This window comes from Cupressus sempervirens, chromosome 2 (assembly GCF_028749045.1).
Source record: "Cupressus sempervirens isolate cs-2001-9-10 chromosome 2, ASM2874904v1, whole genome shotgun sequence".
NCBI lineage: Eukaryota > Viridiplantae > Streptophyta > Pinopsida > Cupressales > Cupressaceae > Cupressus > Cupressus sempervirens.
Window position 1 is genome coordinate 685,228,566 of NC_143119.1, and position 21,338 is coordinate 685,249,903.

Consider the following 21,338-nt stretch of genomic DNA (forward strand, 5'->3'; position numbering starts at 1 on the left):
AGACCAGTCTCAACCTTGTTCCTTTATGGGCGCCATAGGCTACATTGAACAGCAAATACTTAGGATAGTGGACACAGTGTTGGGTGAAAGACCCTAAGGAAAATAATGAATAGTCAAATGTCAAAATAACGTGCGACGGTATTAATAATAAAAAAAAGAGAGAGAGAAAAAGGTTAAAGGGTGATAAGAGTTGTGCACAAAATAGATACGTCACTCGTACATTATAAAATTATGCCCTCAAACCAAGCCAGAGCCAAGTCACTACACCACGCAAGGACATCATGCATTTGAAAAGGCGATGGTCAAGACAAAATGACTCAGCGGGCTTACATAATCGAGCTAAGTAATTTCTTCGATGGTACATTTTTTTAATTAAACTCTCCATTATGTATAGTGACGTCAATCATTACACTGGAAAGGTATGAGAATATATATTAGGTAATACTTACATAAAATTAATAACATTGTTTTATTATAGGAAAATATAATTTGTATTGTGATTTTGCTATCAGGATTTAACTGTGATTTTGAGTCAAACTCATTGACCCATGTTTCATGAGTAGTGATTCAACATGAATCCATTTCTCATGAGAATAAATGGAACATTTAGCACTCATTGGATCTAGGTGATGCTCACAGGGGTGAAGCACCGGGACCTCTCGAGAAGTCACCCATCCCAATACTACTCCAGCCTGAGCGCGCTTAAGTACAGAGTTTCCTCCATGGTTAAACCCAAAGCTTGCAACCCCATTTGCAAAACCTTCACCAAGTGTTGTGCCTTATGACCCATTTATTAGAAAGCCCATTAAGCTCATGAAAAATGTTGAATCACTACTCATGAAACATGGGTCAATGAGTTTGACTAAAAATCACACAGTTAAATCCTGATAGCAATATCGCAATTTGACTTGTTGTGGAAATCATCTCCTACTTATCAATTGATCAGCTAAAGGGGCTTTCTAATAAATGGTTCATAAGGCACAACACTTGGTGAAGGTTTTGCAAATGGGGTTGCAAGCTTTGGGTTTAACCATGGAGGAAACTCTATAGTTAAGCGCGCTCAAGCTGGAGTAGTACTGGGATGGGTGACCTCCCAGGAAGTCCCGGTGCTTCACCCCTGTGAGCATCACCTAGATCTAATGAGTGCTAAGTGTTCCATTTATTCTCATGAGAGATGGATTCATGTTGAATCACTACTCATGAAACATGGGTCAATGAGTTTGACTCAAAATCACACAATTAAATCTTGATAGCAATATCGCAATTTGACTTGTGGAAATCATCTCCTACTTATCAATTGATGAGCTTAAGGGGCTTTCTAATAAATGGTTCATAAGGCACAACACTTGGTGAAGGTTTTGCAAATGGGGTGGCAAGCTTTGGGTTTAACCATGGAGGAAACTCTGTAGTTAAGCGCGCTCAGGCTGGAGTAGTACTAGGATGGGTGACCTCCCGGGAAGTCTCGGTGCTTCACCCCTATGAGCATCACCTAGATCCAACGAGTGCTAAGTGTTCCATTTATTCTCATGAGAGATGGATTCATGTTGAATCACTACTCATGAAACATGGGTCAATGAGTTTGACTCAAAATCACACAATTAAATCCTGATAGCAATATCGCAATTGACTTGTGGAAATCATCTCCTACTTATCAATATAATTTGTATTTTGATGAATTCTAATGTTATGGGATATCAATAGCATTCGGATAAGATTAGAAATAAATTAATGTAATGAGCGGATGTACCATTATAGTTAAATATATAATAACAATTCTTAGCTATTAAACTGTAGTTGATATCATAATTTCCATTGATAATAGTATTCAAGATTTAATCATATATAGAAGATAGAGAATATATATATATAAGGTCTTTATCTATATTACATTGGAATAATCTTATATCATTTGTAGAAATATTCTTGAATATTATGTTAAGTCTCTCTTATTTTTGTAATTCATTACATACTATAAGAGACATGTGCCTTGATCTTTTCTCCAAAAATGTTCTTGCAGGACAATGATAACGGATATAGGATTCAGAGGGAGCCTAACATGTTATTATTGGCAACCTTGAAAGAGAGGAAGAAGACTGAGGAAGTTATTTAGTAAACCTTCAGTGAACTTGGTTTTATTGATTAAGAGAGAGAAACCAATGTTGAGATGGACTCTCTAGTGTTGATAGCATAATTCAATTGAGCAAACATTTTGTCAATAGGGGGAATAAAATATTCAATGTTTCAAATGTTGAGCTCCAAAGACCCTGATAATCAAAATGGATAAAGTAAGGCTCTTGAAGCAAACATCCTTGATGATTAAGATTATGAGATTTTTCTACATTAAGAGGGAGTATGACACTTCTTCGAAGACAACACACGAGCTTAGAAGATTGATGCTCAAAAAGAATCTAGAAATACACATGTGACTACATGATTTTGATGGGCTTACTTCTATGTATATCATGAGGAAGTGATGACTTACCACCAGAAAATCAAAAAATTGATATCAAATTCAGAGTGAGTCTGACAAGAATCCTTGGGGAAGAAAGCCTCTAAGGGAGTAACTACTGGACCTGACTTCCCAGGATCTTTATTCAGAAGGAGAATTTTTTTTTAGGTGCAATCCTTTGTGAATGATATCTTCTCTATGAGAAGAAGTTCTAAGTGAAATTCCTTGAAATCCATTCTTCTTTATGAGAGAGAATTGAGGTGAAAGTCTTTGCACCACCCTCTAACTTGGTTCATGGTAGTTACTATTTCACATATGATATGTAATGAAAGGTGACGATCTTTCATTGATATATATAAACAGAAGGTAACCATTATAAGATGACAATCTTATAAATGGTAGACCTGCTCTCATGGTTCTTTGGGCCGGATTTTGTTGAACACCATGATAACAAACAAATAGAAGGTAATCTTTGTAAGATGACGATCTTGCAAATGATAGGCCTGTTATTATGAAAGTTTTTGTTCCGGATGCGCCAGAAGTCATTGATAATGAAAGCATTATGATTACTCTAGATATTGTTTCAGACATTTAGAGATCATAATATATGTTATGATAGTGTTCATAACATTGTGATTGTAGTCATTTGACAAGTCACTATTTCAGTGTATTAAATTCAAATAATATGTCTTGCATAGATATCCTTAATACTGATATCTCATAAAATGTTTTTGTCACTTCTCCCTTGCTAAGAGGGAGTGTTGAAGTATAGCATTAGTCAAAGTGTTATACTCATTATATTAAGTATTTGTATTTATGATTTATATAAACATTGTTTTATGTTTTTTATTATTGATAAAAATAATATATATATGTCTATTTATTTATAAATGAATTAACTAATTGGGCTCTTATGATCAAAAGAGACTATTATGTTATGGAGTTCCTGAATGTAATTGTTTTACCACCACATGATTGTCGATTGAGAAGCAAATTAATTGTGTTTGCTTATACACCAACCGTGATCAAAAAGGGACATCATCCTACGTAGCCTTTGGCCATGTAGAGTCATGTCTCTACACGGACATGACTTTTTGTTAAGGTTGTACCTTCTGTCATTGATTTTATCATGAAAATTATTGGTGTCATTGTTATTAAGCCAAATTTTGCTGGACATGTTGATATCCATCATGGTTATTAGGCCGAATTTTGCCGGACACCATGAAAATCATTTGTTATGGTTCTTTAGGCCAGATCTTGCCGGACACCATAACTTAAATCTATCATAGACCATACTTAAGGTGGCGTTTAATCTTGTATTATATTTGCTTCAATTCCCTCGTTGCTAAAGAAAGAGTGTTGAGGAATTTAGCCTCACAGTGAATTGAAGTAAATTCCATATATTAAATATGTTAATATATATGTGTATGTGTGTGTGTGTGTGTTGATGGATTCATGTTGATATCCTTAATATGTCATTCTAGGAATATCTCCATATAATCAAAAGCATGTGTTATATATCAATCCTTCCTAACTAAGAGGGAGTGTTAAGTTTGTAGTTACAATCAGATTGATATGATCATGAGTTCCATTATTGATGATAATATATATATATATAGTATATTACATATATTATATTATTTATTTATATACAATGTATATATTTCACATATGGTTAGTTATACTAACTAATAAAGTTTAAACCTTGGAGACATGTCTCCTCTCATACTTATATGAGATCCAAATTTGCGTTTGAAACACATCAATTACAATGGCCATGTTAATACATTTGCAGAAAATGATCCTAGAAAACAACACGCATTGCAATGCTACTATTTTTTTATGGTGTCGTTCTCCTTCTCTACTCTGCCAAATTATTTTATGGACAACTTATGATGCCTTATTCTTATTATCTTCACCTGCTTGTGATGAATTTTCGTAAACCTAGGCACATGTCAGCACTTCCAATGGTGGTGCCCAAACTAAACTTAGGTCTTTCTACAAGATTGAGCATATAAAAATAACAAAAACATATGTATTGTTCAGTTCATTGGATCATCTATATATTTGAAGCTTGCCTCTCGGTAGTGTCTTTGATAGGTACATGCCTCATTTCCATGTCCTAAAGCACCATCGTTTCTTGACATATTCACAGCATCTTCTTTCAAAAATGTGTATGTTTCCAAGTCTTAAGCCTACAATTCTCTAAGCAATTGAGATTGTCCTAGTGTAGGATCTCTTAAGTAGGCCTGCTCGAAGCATCCAGATTAACATATTTGGCACATGGTTTGTTATAAACAATCACTTGAAGTGTCATCTAAGCAGAGTTTTCTATCTAGCCCTGTTGCTTTGGATGCATTTTCAAGGTCATTTTCTAAACCCATAGAGTCAAAGTTTTAAAATATTTTACTTCAAGCCATTAGAGATACCCTTGCTTAGCACCTAGCTCCTCAAAGAGGTTTGCTTATTTAGGCCCTACTAGAAGTTGACACCATTGGTGTTTCAAGGCACGTGTGTTCCTTCAATTTATTGTCATCTTGATTGATTGGTGCCTCTAATAAAGCATTCCTTGGATAATGTTTCTTGTCTTCTTCCAAGGTGTTTTTAATTAGCATAATTCCCTATTTTGCACTCAGATCTCTTGGATTTTGAATTTTTGAATATTTTTTTTACAAATTGTAAGTGACACCATCATTCATCTTTTTTATCTTCAACATCAAATAGTTACATGGCTTAAGGATCCCCCTTGACAAGTTAATGATGCATCATCATGTTACTAGATCATACCGATAGCCCTCGCTTACAATGTGGATGCGCCCGAATGCACAGCCAGAGAGCATCTGAAGCACATCCAGAGAGCAACTAGGTGCATCTGGAACACATCTAAAGAGCATCCAAGCCCCATAAGCACTATTTTACATATAAAACAGACTTTTTTTTTTTAATTTTTTTCCATAGTTACACTGGCCTAGGGTTTACGGGGACGAGGGGACGAAGGACCTCAATATGGGAATGGGAGGGAAGGGGATATAGTATATACTATACATATGATACTTAAAATGCAAATTATGAAAAGATGTATAACAATATAAGACATAAAGATGAAAAATACTAATTTACTAAAATAATAAAATTTAAATGCTCGACTCCTGAACATTGAATGTGAAAGCAAAACTTTGAACAATAAATATCAAAATTTTAAATACTCAAATGAGCAAATGAAAGAGTCTAACTTCTATTATATAAATATTAAATAACAGAAGTCATTGATATCAAAATTATAAGTATCCCATCATCGAGATGATTACATTGAGCAACATGATAAGATATTCAATATTCCCAATAGAATTTTTACAAAGACTGTTTCTATTATGAAACAATAGTGAACTGAAGACAAAAATAGAAATTATCTAATAAACTAAAGACCGTTAAATAAACATTACAATATTCTAATACCCTCTCTTAATGATCATCTTGTAACTACATTGCAGAAGATCGCACGTCTTGAGGTCATAAATTCTTCAGAATGTTCAACTGCTATTGAGACTCTCCTTCGATCTGCAAAATGTTAATGATCAAGAGTAGCTAAAATCAATCCAAAAGAATAGAGAAAGAGACAAGAGGCTTTCACTAAGTCTGCCACTAACCCTCCCAAATTCTACAAAACTTCTAACCAAAAATCATCACAAAATGTCCAACTAGGTGTTAGATAACGAAGTTGTCCATCTCTAAACCTAGAAACACAAAAAGAATAGCTGCCATGATTTTATGTAAAATCAGCAAACCCTTCAAACTTTTGTAGAAGAGCACGACACCCTAGAACAAGCTGCAAAAAATCACGATTTTTTAGGAAAAGGTTACCAAACCCAAGATTACAAATCATCATTTTTTGAAAATAATGGTGAAGGCCCACAAAGGAATCCCATGCAACTTTTCAAATCACAGAATTCAAAAACGATTTTGAAGATAAAATAAAAAAACCAAATTGATAAGTAGCACAAAGCCGAAGACATGGATCAACATACAAAACATCATTTTTAAGGGGAAAAAATGATCAATCCTTTCTAGAAACCAGAGCTCTCCCTGACAGGAGCAACCCCTTAATTTTTTAGGAAAAAACCATAAACCCACAGTAAAGACAAAAATTTAAGGGACAAAATTATTATAACCAATCAGAATTTTTTTTAAAGAAAAAAAATTATGAAAACCTACCATAAATGTTTGTAAGGGAAAAAAATATGAAAACCCACCAAAAATTGTTTAAGGGAAAAAATCATATGAACCCATAAAAAAAATTCAGTAAAAACTAAAAAATTATGAAAACCCATTAGAAATTTTCTATAGGAAAAAAATGTGGAGACCCATCAGAGAAACCTTGATGCAGCAAAATGTGAGTCTTCACATGATAAACAACCTATGCAAGTCACACAATACATACAAGTACATATAAACCTCAAAAATCAGACTTTTTCTCAAATCAAGAAACCAAGAGATCAAAACCCACATCTAGGCTGTGGTTTTCACCCAAAAAAGACGAACCACAAAATTTTCATTAAATACCTCCAACGAGTTTTATTTTAAAGGATCGAGAAAAAAAATATAGATTAGAAGAGGCTTGACTTTTTCTCAAATTAAATTGCCAAATTTTATGAATCCCATCATTGTGACTTATAAATTTATAATGATGATGACATCCCTGCACATGGTGCATTTAGTATGAGTAGAACCCCTATGGGTTCAAATGCTTGTGAGTTTATGGCAACTGAAAATGAAAATCCAATAGATGGTGTTTTTTTAATAATCCTTTTGATGATTGATGAATCATGAACTACATTTTATAACTGTAATGATTTTCATTGGAGTCGTAAACATGGACATACATGATATGGCTTATTTAAATATTTTTGCACTATCAACTGGCATTTAAATATTTATCTTTGGCATTTGGTATTGATCAATGATGAGGTATGAAACTATGAAATTATTTTATTTTGTATATTTCTTTAATTCTTCTGTGTATACATTTATATATAGTGTACACATATATACACACAAAGCTCCACGAAAAATCTCCTAAACAACACAAATGTCAATTGTCAAATCTATTTCAAGCTAAAGTTTTAAAGGACAAAAAGTTCCATAGAAAGTTTTAAAATTAAAAATTAAACATTTTTTTTTTAACTATTGATTTTCCACACACAGGCCCCACACGCTGGAACACATGAAAATATTAATAATAAATAACATATGTTACTTTGGGTTTAACATATGTTAGAAACTTTATTTACTTTCCTATCGCATGCGGACGAGCAATGATAAGGTTGTTTCTCCGGTTGCAAGCAACGTAGCAAGGTTTTTTCAACAATAGGGGCAGCATTATTGCAACTGCACGGACAGTGTTGGGGTTATTTCCCAAGTTGGATGCAAGTGGAGTTGGAAACTTGGACATAGGAAAAGATTGGAGTCTTGGACACAAATTGTAGATTCCAAGTAAATTTTTCAAAAAAAAAAAATTTAAATAGAACAAAGCAATACAATATGCCCTATTTATAAATTATTATAAATGTTTTTGTCTGTTCTTTTCACCGTTTACTTAGTATTAGGCTTATGGCCTTGTGGACGTCATTAAAATTCATTCATTCATTCATTCATACAGTCATACTATTAGTTGAGACTATACTTGATACTTTAAGTCTTTAACTTTTTCGATGTTTCCATTTTGTTGAAAGTTTGAAACTTGAAAATTGCAGCCTTATGATATGAATCTATGGTGCTTTTCATTCTCTCATTTTATTCATTTACACAAATTGTAAATTCCAAGTAAATTTTTCAAAAAAAAATTTAAATTAAATAGAACAAAGCAATATAATATGCCATAAATTATTATAAATGTTTTTGTCTATTCTTTTCACCATTTACTTAGTATTCATAGAGTCATACTGTTAGTTGAGACTATACTTGATACTTTAAGTCTTTAACTTTTTCGATGTTTTCATTTTGTTGAAAGTTTGAAACTTGAAAATTGCAGCCTTATGATATGAATCTATTATGCTTTTCATTCTCTCATTTCATTCATTGATGTCATCCTATGTTCCTATTCTTAGACTTCAGTATTCTTAGATGATGATTCAAATTAATGCTATGTCTATGATGATTCCAGTTGATGCTAAGTGCTACGTTCTATGATTATTTAATGAATGGAATTAACAATTTTAAATTATGTTGCTATGATGAATGTGAAATACATCAATATATTTGAAAAGTCAGACACACACACATAAACAAAAACATACTGGAAACCATTTTTCTCGTTCCCCCATCCCCAAGACTTGGGGTAACATAGATTAAGACACTTCCAAAATTGCGGGTGAAAATATTAAATATATCATTTAGAAAATATAGATTCTATTGGTGAAATCCTTAAAATAGATAAAATTAATTAGTAAAAACATTGGTGAGTTGAATTGCAGCTGACTAAAAATTTATGAAAACAGGGCAATCCAGCCACCCCATTCAATCCCACTTAGTCACCAATTTTGAAATCACAAATACTGAATACTCGCCAGTAAAGTCAAGTCTCATGTTTGTCCTCCTCAAAGGGATTGAACTGTAGAATAGAGTTGACAACCATATCCTATGGGACGATTATAATTGCTATCTCCTCCCCCCCCCCCGCCCTTCAATAAATTTAAAACATTACTGCTTCATTTTTCAGTGTCTTGTGTACTTTCTATACAAGAATGTGAACAATTATTTATCCAATCCATTTCAATCGCATAAATAGAGGTGCCTTTCACTTTTTCTTCAAGAGCTCATTTTTTGACATTGGTCCATATAAAGTACTCATCAAGCTATTGTGCTAATTAATTCTCTCTCTTATTCCACTGCACACATTCGGGGGATAAATTACCCCCTAGATATAACAGATATACACCCAGATGGGGATAAATAAATGAGAGCACCACAACCACCTCAACCTCATCTAGAGAGGGCAAATCTATTTCATTCTGGTGTCAAATACATTGTCCTTGTCTACAACATACAACTTGGAAACATGAACATATAACCGTTTTTTTCTTTACTGCTTAAGGTTCTTTTGGCCTTGAATGTTCAGCAGGCTCTAGAGAGAGCATCCAGCTTCTTCCTACTATGCAGCCTAGTTCCCCCAATGCAAGGCTATTCCCTGTGAGCACTCTCAAATCTCGCTTGATCAATTTAAATACAATGGACAATGATGATATTGTTTGACTCCTTTCACAGCATCCCACATCCTCTTCTTCATCAGTTCCATGTTTATTTTGAAAATGGATGATCCAATACAGAGTGGATTGCCAATTGAGTCAAACAGGAATTCAACACAATATATCAATGATTTTTGCTACTGTGATTTATATAGCTCACTTGTGGTTTGCACAGCCAGCAAAATGCGGTGCCCTGCACCCTGCTATTTGCATTTATGCTTGCCAATAAGCTCTAACACACTATAATATTTGTGCCAACTTTATATCTGAGAAAGGCACAAACATTGAGGAAAGAAGAGAAGCATTCATCACCAGTTGTCTAACACATTTGAAGGGTAGCAGCTACTTAAAGTCTAAATTAAATAATAAATATAATGGACATGTACTAGTATGTATGGCGATATGCTGGTCAAGCAGTTGTCATGGTCAACCATCCCCATCATTGACAGCGGTTCTTATTTATGAAGAGGCAATTCCATAACTATCCTAAAATTTCTCTGTATTGTGTTCCTATTATCATATTGTACTGAGATTTGATGGTCCTCGGTATTTAAATAAGTTTGATCTTAACTATACCTCTCCATGTCCTCTCTTTTCAATTGAAGTTTCAAACATAGCGATCTAGGTGTTTCCCTTCAACATGCTATAACATAGTGCACCCATGGCCTACAAGTCTCTTGATTAACTTATGTGCAATATGGCATCTATGAAAAGAACGACATAAGAACAAACATAATAAATCACCATAAGGGTGGAAGAGTACAAAACTTTGTCAAAAACATTCATAATTGATCAGACCATAAGTCTTGCCAATTAATCACATGATGAAGTACAAAAATGTAATTATGAAAGTAAAAATAACACATGATCATCACAAAACATTTTGAACCAGGCACCATTCATAGCACCTAACTTCTATATAGCAACTAGGTCAATAAGTTAACATTTGTTCCTTGACTGCACCTCCAAATGCTGCTCAAGCTTATTACAGTACTTTAATAAGTATTTTATGCTACCAAAAATTGACAGGTAATCAAGCAGCGTAAACTGTCAACGTCTTCTACAGGTGTGAGAGTTCAACAAAAGCTTAATTTAAAGAACATCAACTATTGTCAATTATTTTAGTTATAATATTGTAAGAAAGAGGTTGAAGTTTTATCCAAAGAATATCACCAAGTGAGTCAGGGCCTATTTCAATTCCAAAATACTGCTTAGAATGGCATCAGCTACACCATGCTGGCATGTGCATTAATAACAAAGTAAATTTGGGTTTTCATTTGCTTTCTTCAGATTCTAATCAACCAGAAAAAGAAACTTAAGAATATATCTGCAACTGTAGCAGTTTTGTGTATGTTGCAAGGTTCGGACCCCACCAGCCGGATCTAGGTCCGTGTTCGTCATGGGTCCAGATTTCGGCTGGGACGTGGTGGGTCCACGTACATGGTACATGGGACCTGCCACGGACCCGGAGGTTTTGGTAGGGACACACATGGACACCGTGAGAACCCACAGCCAGTCAGACCAAAAAGCATCTTAAAAACACAATAATTTTTTTTCCTTCTAACTGTAAAAAGAGCCTATTAGAATACATCAAACACATTTTATTTCTATTTGGCTCTCTCATTTTGGTGTGTCCATTTTGCAAGCTTCAAGAGAAATCGATAGAAATTGATTATGGAGTCACAAATCCTTCCAAGAATCATATTTGAGTGTTCTTGGTATGCATTTGATCCTTTCTTTTAGTTCTTTGATAGTTTGTTCTATATTTTTGTATAAGTTTTGAAATATGTTTTTTTCATTTTTTTTATTGATTGCAACAATTAGTCACAGCTCAGTGGGTGGGGAGGGGTCCCAAAAACATAAAAATCTCCTTTGTGCAAGTATACAATAAGACTTCAACAACATCCTAGAGCAGGGGGGGGTGGGGGAAGTGTTACATGGAAATGTAATTTTTGCAATGCCCAATTTTCTAAGACTTGGGAGTAAAGGGATCAATATGTGTGAAGGCTCAAGGACAGGAAAAAAGGGATTGGCAGCTTCTCAAATACTAGCAATGTTAAAAGAATAAGAAGAAGCTGATAAGTTAGTTTAAGGGGAAAACAAGAAATAACAAAATACAAAGCACCATGACCACCCCCTCAAATAACCACTAGACGCCATCCCTTCTTAGCTATGGCATATAGGGATGAAGAAGATGTAGAAGCATCCCAAACCACCACCTGCAAGAAAGGCCCAATAGATAGGGCATTTCAAAATGAATTAAGAGACATTACTAATATAAAGGTTGGGTGTTGCCTCTTTGCAAATAATCTTCCATTCAAACTTAGTTCGATCACCTTATTGGAGAGATGTTGCAAGCAGCAAACCAAGCCCCTGCTGGTTACAAAGGTCCTGGATATGAAAAGGTGAGAACCACTTATTAAAGAAAAAATGTAGCGAACCTTTTCAAACCAAGAAGACTCTTGGATCCAAACGGGAAGTGACTATTATGTCTGATGGATGAAAAGATTGCAAAAATTGTCCATTAATAAATGTGATTGTTGTCTCTCCCAAGTGATCTATATTTTTGAAGGTGGTGGACTATGAAACGGAGGTCAAAGATGCTGAATTTATTTTTCGGGTTCTAATTGAATCCATAGTGCCTATGGGTGTTGATAATACTATCCAAGTAATAATGGACGATGCAAAAGTTTGTAGGGTTACAGGTGCTTTTGAAGAAGTGTGAGGCAAGGTGTACCCCCAATGGAGGTGACCTAGCCCCCAACAAATAACCACATGGTGGAAAATTTATAGAAGATTTACATCCAAGGCAAAACTATTTCATTAATCAAAATCAAAAGATTTACATCCAACATGTCGAGTTGTAAGGCCTTCCTGGTTACGACCATTACAAACAAAAAAAATCTCAATTCTCATTGCGAACTTTCATCTCCAAGCTATCATCCCTCCAGATGCTCCCAACTACTCCATGCTACACTAATTCCCCTAGACATCTTAAGACTCTATACTTATGCCTAGCAAGCCACAAGTCAGCTTGGCAAATTAAATTAAATAAACACTCGGCCCAAAAGTTGGCTTGGCAAATTAAAATTTTAAATTAAATGAACACTCAAGCCACAAGTCGGCCTAGCAAATTAAATTAAATAAACACTCAAGCCACAAGTCGGCCTAGTAGATTAAATTAAATAAACACTCAGGCCACAAGTCAGCCTGGTAGATTAAATTAAATAAACACTTAGGCCACAAGTCAACCTAGCAAATTAAATTAAATAAACACTTAGGACAGGCCCCAAGTTTACAAACATATGATAAAACAAAACCATGCAACCTTAGACATACGTTCACATGCCATCCAACGATCTAGATCCAAGATCACATAAGCTAACTCCACACGACCAAAGATCACCAAAACAATCTCTAAGATTTGCGCAAGAATTGAAGAACACGTTACTAGCAACCACCAAAAAAACTCTAACTCCAACGCGGTCAAACCAATAATAATGCGAACATAGGAAAAGGTCCACGGAGAGGCCCCAAACACAACCCTGAGCTCGTGGACATACGATCCACTCAAAACCATGCCTGATGCTCCTACATCAAACTCTCAAGGTAAATAGAAAAGTGTGTCCCACACTTTGATGCCAAAAGAAATATCTACACTCAGCTTCATCCTCACCAAAGGTTTCCAAGCCCTCAAAGACGAGAATACATCTATAAATTATCCACATCTGCCTCATCCATTCAAACATCAAAATCATATGAACCTCAACAACCCAATCAGCATGCGTACTCATAGGAACCAACTCAACAACATAAGGCTTCACAAATAATCTTTGCAACTAATCACAATCAGCAATAGTAACATCCACAAACATGAAATCCATGTCAGAAACATCATGAAAATCCAAAACCAAGACAGCAACATGTCAACCAAAATCCACAACAGTAGCAATATGTGAATCGTTCACCATAACAAGTAAATCCACATCAGCAATATGTAAATCCAAATCCATGTCAATAGTAACGTCAGCAATATATATATCCTCATTATCAAAGATCTCATTGCTCACAATAATATGTTCTGCAATTTCCATGTTAGATGCATCCATCTGCTCATGAAAACCAAGAGATACCTCGTCATCTTCAATGAAGTCAACTTTTACCTCTTCTACGCCATCATCTTTGTTTTCTTCTTTTTTTCTTCAACACGGCATGTAACTGCTTCTCTTTCTTGACGTCCAACCAAGCCATTCCACTCTTCTTCCACTGCTACAATCTCCAAATCATCTTCATCAACTGCAGGTTCACAAGTCTTGTCATCTTGTGCTCTTCCCCTTCTTTTGTATCGCATGCATGACACTCCACTACATACATGGAATTATCAACATCTCTTTTTTGATGAATCACTCTTCTCTTTCACAATCCCACTTCTAATTCATCCATTTGCTTCTGCAAACCCAAGAATGCAACTCGTAATACTTCTTGATTTCTTCCTCTGATCTTCTCAAGTCTAGGAATCCTAAGAATCCATCCAATCACAAACTTCATCTTCTTTCTCTTCTCCATACTCAAGTCTTTATAAGACAAACTTTTCCCAACACAAGCACCTCGTGCAAACTACCTCACAATCGAAGATTTGTCTACACAATTAGCTCAAATCACAATCCTAGTGCAAACTGCCTCACAATCAACGATTTGTCTACACACTTAAGAAATCCTCTGACAAATTTCACCCAACCCAAGCTCCTCGTGTAAACTGCCTCACAATTAGTGATCTGTCTACACACTCAAGAACAACAGCTCTAATACCACTTGATGCAGTGCAAGGTTGGGTGTACCCCCAATGGAGATGACCTAGCCCCCAGCATATAACCACATGGCATAAAATGAGTTATAACAGAGATATTTAGATCCAAAGCAAAACTATTTCATTAATCAGAATTTGAAGATTTACATTCAACATGTCGGGCTGTAAGATCTTCCCGATTACGACCATTACAAACAAAGAAACATCTCAATTCTCATATGCGAACTTCTATTTCCAAGCTATCATCCCTTCAAATGCTCCTAGCAACTCCATGCTACACTAATTCCCCTAAACATCTCAAGACTCTATACTTAGGAAGCCACACGTCAGCCTGGCAAATTAAACTAAATAAACACTCAAGCCAAAAGTTGGCCTAGCAAATTAAATTAAATAAACACTCAGGCCACAAGTTGACTTGGTAGATTAAATTAAAATAACACTCATGCCACAAGTCCGCCTAGTAGATTAAATTAAATAAACACTTAAGACAAGCCCCCAAGTTTACAAACATAACTAATTCATAGGCCTTAGACATAGGTCCACATGCCCTCTGACAATCCAAATCTAAGCTCACATAAGTTAACTGCATGCGCTCAAAGGTCACCAAAACAATCTCCAAGGTCTGCCTAGGAAATGGAGAACACATAACTAGCAGCCACCAAAAGAGCTCAAACTCCAATGCAAAACTATTTCATTAATCAAAATTTGAAGATTTACATCCAACATGTTAAGCTGTAAGATCTTCCCAATTACGGCCATTACAAACAAAGAAACATCTCAATCCTCATATGCGAACTTCTATTTCCAAGCTCTCATCCCTTCAAATGCTCCCAGCTACTCCATGCTACACTAATTCCCCTAGACATCTCAAGACTCTATACTTGTACTTAGCAAGCCACACGTCAGCCTAGCAAATTAAACTAAATAAACACTCAGGCCACAAGTTGGCCTAGCAAATTAAATTAAATAAACACTCAAGCCACAAGTTGACCTAGTAGATTAAATTAAAATAACACTCATGCCACAAGTCCGCCTATTAGATTAAATTAAATAAACACTTAAGACAAGCCCCCAAGTTTACAAACATAACTAATTCATAGGCCTTAGACATAGGTCCACATGCCCTCCGACAATCCAAATCCAGGCTCACATAAGTTAACTGCATGTGATCAAAGGTCACCCAAACAATCTCCAAGGCTTTCCTAGGAAATGGAGAACACGTAACTAGCAGCCACCAAAAGAGCTCAAACTCCAACGCAAAACTATTTCATTAATCAGAATTTGAAGATTTACATCCAACATGTCGGGTTGTAAGATCTTCCTGGTTACGGCCGTTACAAACAAAGAAACATCTCAATCCTCATATGCGAACTTCTATTTCCAAGCTATCATCCCTTCAAATGCTCCCAACTACTCCATGCTACACTAATTCCCCTAGACATCTAAAAACTCTATACTTAGCAAGCCACACGTCAACCTGACAAATTAAACTAAATAAACACTCAGGCCACAAGTTGGCCTAGCAGATTAAATTAAATAAACACTCAGGCCACAAGTTGACCTAGTAGATTAAATTAAAATAACATTCATGCCGCAAGTCCACCTGGTAGATTAAATTAAATAAACACTTAAGACAAGCCCCCAAGTTTATAAACATAACTAATTCATAGGCCTTAGACATAGGTCCACATGTCCTCTGGCAATCCAAATCCAGGCTCACATAAGTTAACTGCATGCGATCAAAGCTCACCAAAACAATCTCCAAGGTCTGCCTTGGAAATGGAGAACACGTAACTAGCAGCCACCAAAAGAGCTCAAACTCCAATGCGGTCAAACAAAACAATTATGCGAACATAAGAAAAGGTCCACATGGAGGCCCCAAACATAACCCTAAGCTCGTGGACGTAGGGTCTACTCAAAACCATGCTCGATGCTCCTATATCAGCTTTAGTAGAAGCACAATATGATCGCATCTTTTGGACACCATGTACCATCCACTCCTTAAATTTGGTGATGACAGCAATTGGCACCCAAATTGAATGGATGAAAAAAAAATATGAGGGCGAGGAGATCCAAATGTTTGTGACAAACCACCATATATCACTCAGAACTTTCTCCAATCAAGAATTATTTGAGGTAAGTTTTAAAATTTAATTTATTTAGTTTCATTTATAATTTTGTGTCATGTTTACATAATTGAATACAATATTTTTTGTATTATTAACTTACAATCAACATGTTATTAGGTGGATGAAATTCAATTTGCTTCACACAAAATCGTCCTTAACAACTTGTGAGGGTGAAAGTTGCATTGTCCCAGATAGTTATTAACAACCAATAGGGTGTTTGGATGCAATCGAATACAACAACAGCCCAAAAGGTGAAGGCAATGATGTTGGATGATGATTGGTAGGCTTGTGTGGATTATGTGTGGATTATGTATTAAAATTCACTAAGTCTATTAAAGCCTATGCTTCGGTTTGCCGACACTGACGAACCTTGTTTGGTGGACATCTATGATGCCATGGACACCATGCTCAAGAAAATAAAATTAGTAAGTTTAATACAATCCTCTATCCTTGTTTATTGAGAGATTTGAATTTCTAAATTTTTAATTAACATTACATTAAGATAACCTACATGAACATCATTTGGCATCCCAAGTCATTCAGAGGAGCGAACATGATCATGAAGACACCTTGTACAAAAAGGTGGAGTCAATTGTTCTACATTGTTGGAACAAGATGACAACACCTTTACACCTCCTAGCATATGCATTATCTCCCAGGTATTATAGTGCTGAGATGCTTGCTATTCCTCGTAGAGTGTCACCATACAAAGATCCTAGGTATAAGAAGGCATTTAGTAGACTCTTTAGCGATCTTGAGGTGGTATCAAATGTTAGGAGATAGTTTGGAGAGTTTGTCTCAAGAAGAGATGCAAACCTTGAAGTTATTGATGACCAAAGCAGAATGGATGGTATTACATGGTGGTACCTACATTGGCAAGACTATATGTACCTCCAACCTCTTGCCAATAAGATCTGTCACAATTAAGTTTTTAAGCTTTTTTTCCTTGTTTTATGGTCACTTACATTGTAGAATTAATACTCTCAAATTTATATTGTATTTCTATTTTTTTATTTTGTTGGTTCTCTCTCTAGGTTGCAAGCTCTTCTACTACTGAGTCGAATTGGAGTACATACTCCTTTACTCACTCAGTGAAGCGTAATCGGTTGGGTGTCAAGAAAGCAAAGGACTTGGTATTCATTTACAACAAATTGTGCCTCCTATCACACAATTATCCAAAATACAGGAAGGGGGCAGAGAAGCTGTGGGATGTAGCACCCGAGTCTACTGACTTGGATATGCCCATCGAGGATCTAGCAAGAGCTACCTTGCTGGATGTGAATGATGATGGTGATGATTTAACGCTGTTTGGGTCTAGTGGAATAGGCTTTGTCTCCAATGATGGGGATCTTGATTTAGTAGGAGCCGGGGATGAACCCATTTGATTACCCTTGAAGGGCCTTGAGACAATGATAAACTATTAAACACTTGCCACTATTATCATTATGTTTCAAACCTTATTATTTGATAAAATAGTCTATGTTTTGAAATTTCAATTTGCAATCCAGTAATTCAATGTATGATTTTCTTTAGAATTGTGAACATAGATTAATGAACGATTATTTAATGTTTATCTTTGACATTTGGCATTGATCAATAATCAAGCAACATATATTCATACTATGAAATGATTTAGTTTTGCAATTATGTATTGTTTCTCTTTTTTTTTGTTTATACATACACACACTCACGAACACCCCACAAAACCAAATAGAAAATTTAATCTCAAACCCACGAACCCGTACTTGAATCTGAACCCAAACTGGCAACTTAGAGTTTTGTTCAGTATAACCGCTAATAATAAGACACTCCCTTTTCCTCTCATCTGTTGCATTCTTGTCTCTTTTCAATTCAATTACACATAAGTGTCATTGATCAGTACTTTCCTCAAGTTATTGTTTGAAGTTATAACAGTCACCAGTAATGCAAATACAAAAAAGTGAATTCAACTTTGCACTCCACTAACATAACTGAGAAGACGACAACTACAGGAAAAGACAATACTTGATGTATCATGGAAAAATATCTTGAATAACAGATAGAAGAGATCAATTTCATCTAATTAGAATTCATTAGCCTTCCAAAATTATGAGATGAAAAATGAAAATATTTGATTTTACTCTAGCCTTATTATATGCAATTAACATTTATACTGACAATTTACTAAATATATAAGCCATGCAACAAAAATCAACTACCCATAGTTACTTTTCTCCATCCTTCTTGGTACAATGTAAGGAAAAATGACTCGTCATTACCGTCTTTGCAGCATTGACTCCACCCTAACTGCTTCTTTCTTGTACAATACAAAAACAAGAACACGGTTCCTGGGGCAAAATTCACACTTAAACTGTTAAGTCCAACCAACAATAATGTGCAATGATAGTTACAAACAAAGTTGTTTCTAAAAAAATACCATGTTGCAATGTTTAGGTCTAGAATTAAATTACTTGAGTCAGTTGCCAATAAGAAGAAAAGAACAAAACTATATCTACACATAACAAAAACAGGTTAATGGAACTGAAAAGCGTAACCAGAAGAAATAAGGAGTGACAACAAGCAACACATTAGAAATACAAGGAAAAACATACTAATGAAAAATGTGGCTAACAAAGAGGATGAACCTTAACAGGTTATTTCCTCAAATATTGAGAAGATAAAGCCATCCATTACAAACATTACAAAAAGCCATAAAGGAAGAACTGTTATCGCAGAAACTAGAAGATAGGCTCAAGAAAACAACTGCCCCAAATCTTAATCACATGTCCTACCTCCCTTATCATTGATCACTGGGAATGAGCCAACACAAGATAAGGCCAGGATTAATAAGGCCTAGCTGGATGATCCTGGATGAATGTCTCATAATCTAGTTTTCCTTGGAAAACCATTTTCCTTGGTGAGTGAATTAGCTCTCTGACAACTCTGTACAACAAAGACAGACAAACATGCACACATGCACACAAGCAGGCACACAGGCGCACACACATGCACGCACACAGACAGACACATATGTGCCCCCTAAAATATGAAAATGGATGAGACGCAGCTTTAGGACTCTTTGCAGGGGGATTACACAAACAAAACAAAAAATGGTACAAAGCATACATAAAATAGCCCAGGCTCAAGTCAGCTTATATCCAATAATCTGTTCGGGGTTTTAAAGTCCCACAAGGTTATAGAAACTTATATACTTATGACATTTGTAAAACAGACTAATGAGAGTCACAGTTATCACCTGTCTACCCTATAAATAAACTAGGAGACACAAAAATGTTCTAGAAAACATACATAATACACCAAAAAGACCTGTCCACAAAACAAATTATAGATATGTCCAGTCTTTCTTAAAAAATACATGGGATTAAAAAAAACTCTAGAATAGAATATATAGTGATGTAACTCATGTTCGATTTTAATGCTTTGGAATTTATTCAAAAAGTGTCGATATTTCTCAACAATATGAACCAAAACTGAATTTATTGAATCCTTTGTCATCCACACAAATGTCCAACACTGCAATATCAAGAAAATACCTGCGTGATTTGTGGTATTTCTCAAGCAATGAAACCAACCGTGTGTCCTTAACTTGGTCACCCAAAACCTGAAAATGAGAGATTGAAAGTTTGTATTAAAACTTAAAAAATCAGACAACAAAACATGGATTTTTCAAAATTATATCTGAAGCAATGCTTTTAAAGGGTTCAACCATGACAAAGTCATTCCCATCTTAAGCGTTGAAACTGAGAGAGAGAGAGAGAGAGAGAGAGAGAGATGTCTTGGTCTAAGCTTCAAATTGATATGTTAAAATGTACACGAAATTTCAAACCACAAGAATTCCAGAATTTATAATTGAGGATAAAAGGAAGTTTGTGGACTACCATAATGTGCCAATGATATAAGATTAACATTTTCATTATTAATTACTTAATGGTCACAGTGTATCTTTAGTTAAGTTCAGATGGTTTCTAATTCCTTTCTCAGTTAACGATTGTTTTTTTTAGAAACATTGTGTTTGTAATTCCTTTAAATGGAGGATTCAATCTCCATTGTTTTTAGAATGAATTTATCATTTCAAATAATGTATTTGAATTCTCTGGAGTTGAATCTCATACCTCCACTATTTGCATCACATCATGAGAGAGAGAGAGAGAGAGAGAGAGAGAGATGTCTTGGTCTAAGCTTCAAATTGATATGTTAAAATGTACACAAAATTTCAAACCACAAGAATTCCAGAATTTATAATTGAGGATAAAAGGAAATTTGCGGACTACCATAATGTGCCAATGATATAAGATTAACATTTTCATTATTAATTACTTAATGGTCACAGCATATCTTTAGTTAAGTTCAGATGGTTTCTAATTCCGTTCTCAGTTAACGATTGTTTTTTTTAGAAACATTGTGTTTGTAATTCCTTTAAATGGAGGATTCAATCTCCATTGTTTTTAGAATGAATTTATCATTTCAAATAATGTATTTGAATTCTCTAGAGTTGAATCTCATACCTCCACTATTTGCATCACATCATGATTCGCGGCCAAATCCTGGGACCCAACTACCACCTAGAACAAACCATTGTTCATGTAAGTGTACTTTGTTGAATTATCATGTTAGAAGTGTAATCAGACAAATAAATTCTACTGAAGAGGTAAAATAATTACAAATATGTGCTAATGAGGATCATATGTCGAAATATCATTAACCTCAGATAA

The 21,338-nt window shown here is 35.1% G+C and overlaps 1 protein-coding gene across 1 annotated transcript in view; it reads right to left on the reverse strand.

Annotated features, from left to right (window-relative positions):
• STRS1 (DEA(D/H)-box RNA helicase family protein) overlaps positions 1–21,338 on the reverse strand; it is a 107,613-nt gene that overhangs the window by 10,246 nt on the left and 76,029 nt on the right. Inside the window, exons 7-9 of the mRNA XM_089815049.1 lie at positions 21,132–21,188; positions 20,160–20,227; positions 18,885–18,953 (exon numbers count right to left, since the gene is read on the reverse strand). Of these exons, the coding sequence (XP_089671175.1) occupies positions 18,885–18,953; positions 20,160–20,227; positions 21,132–21,188 (194 nt within the window). The remainder of the gene's footprint in view (positions 1–18,884; positions 18,954–20,159; positions 20,228–21,131; positions 21,189–21,338) is intronic.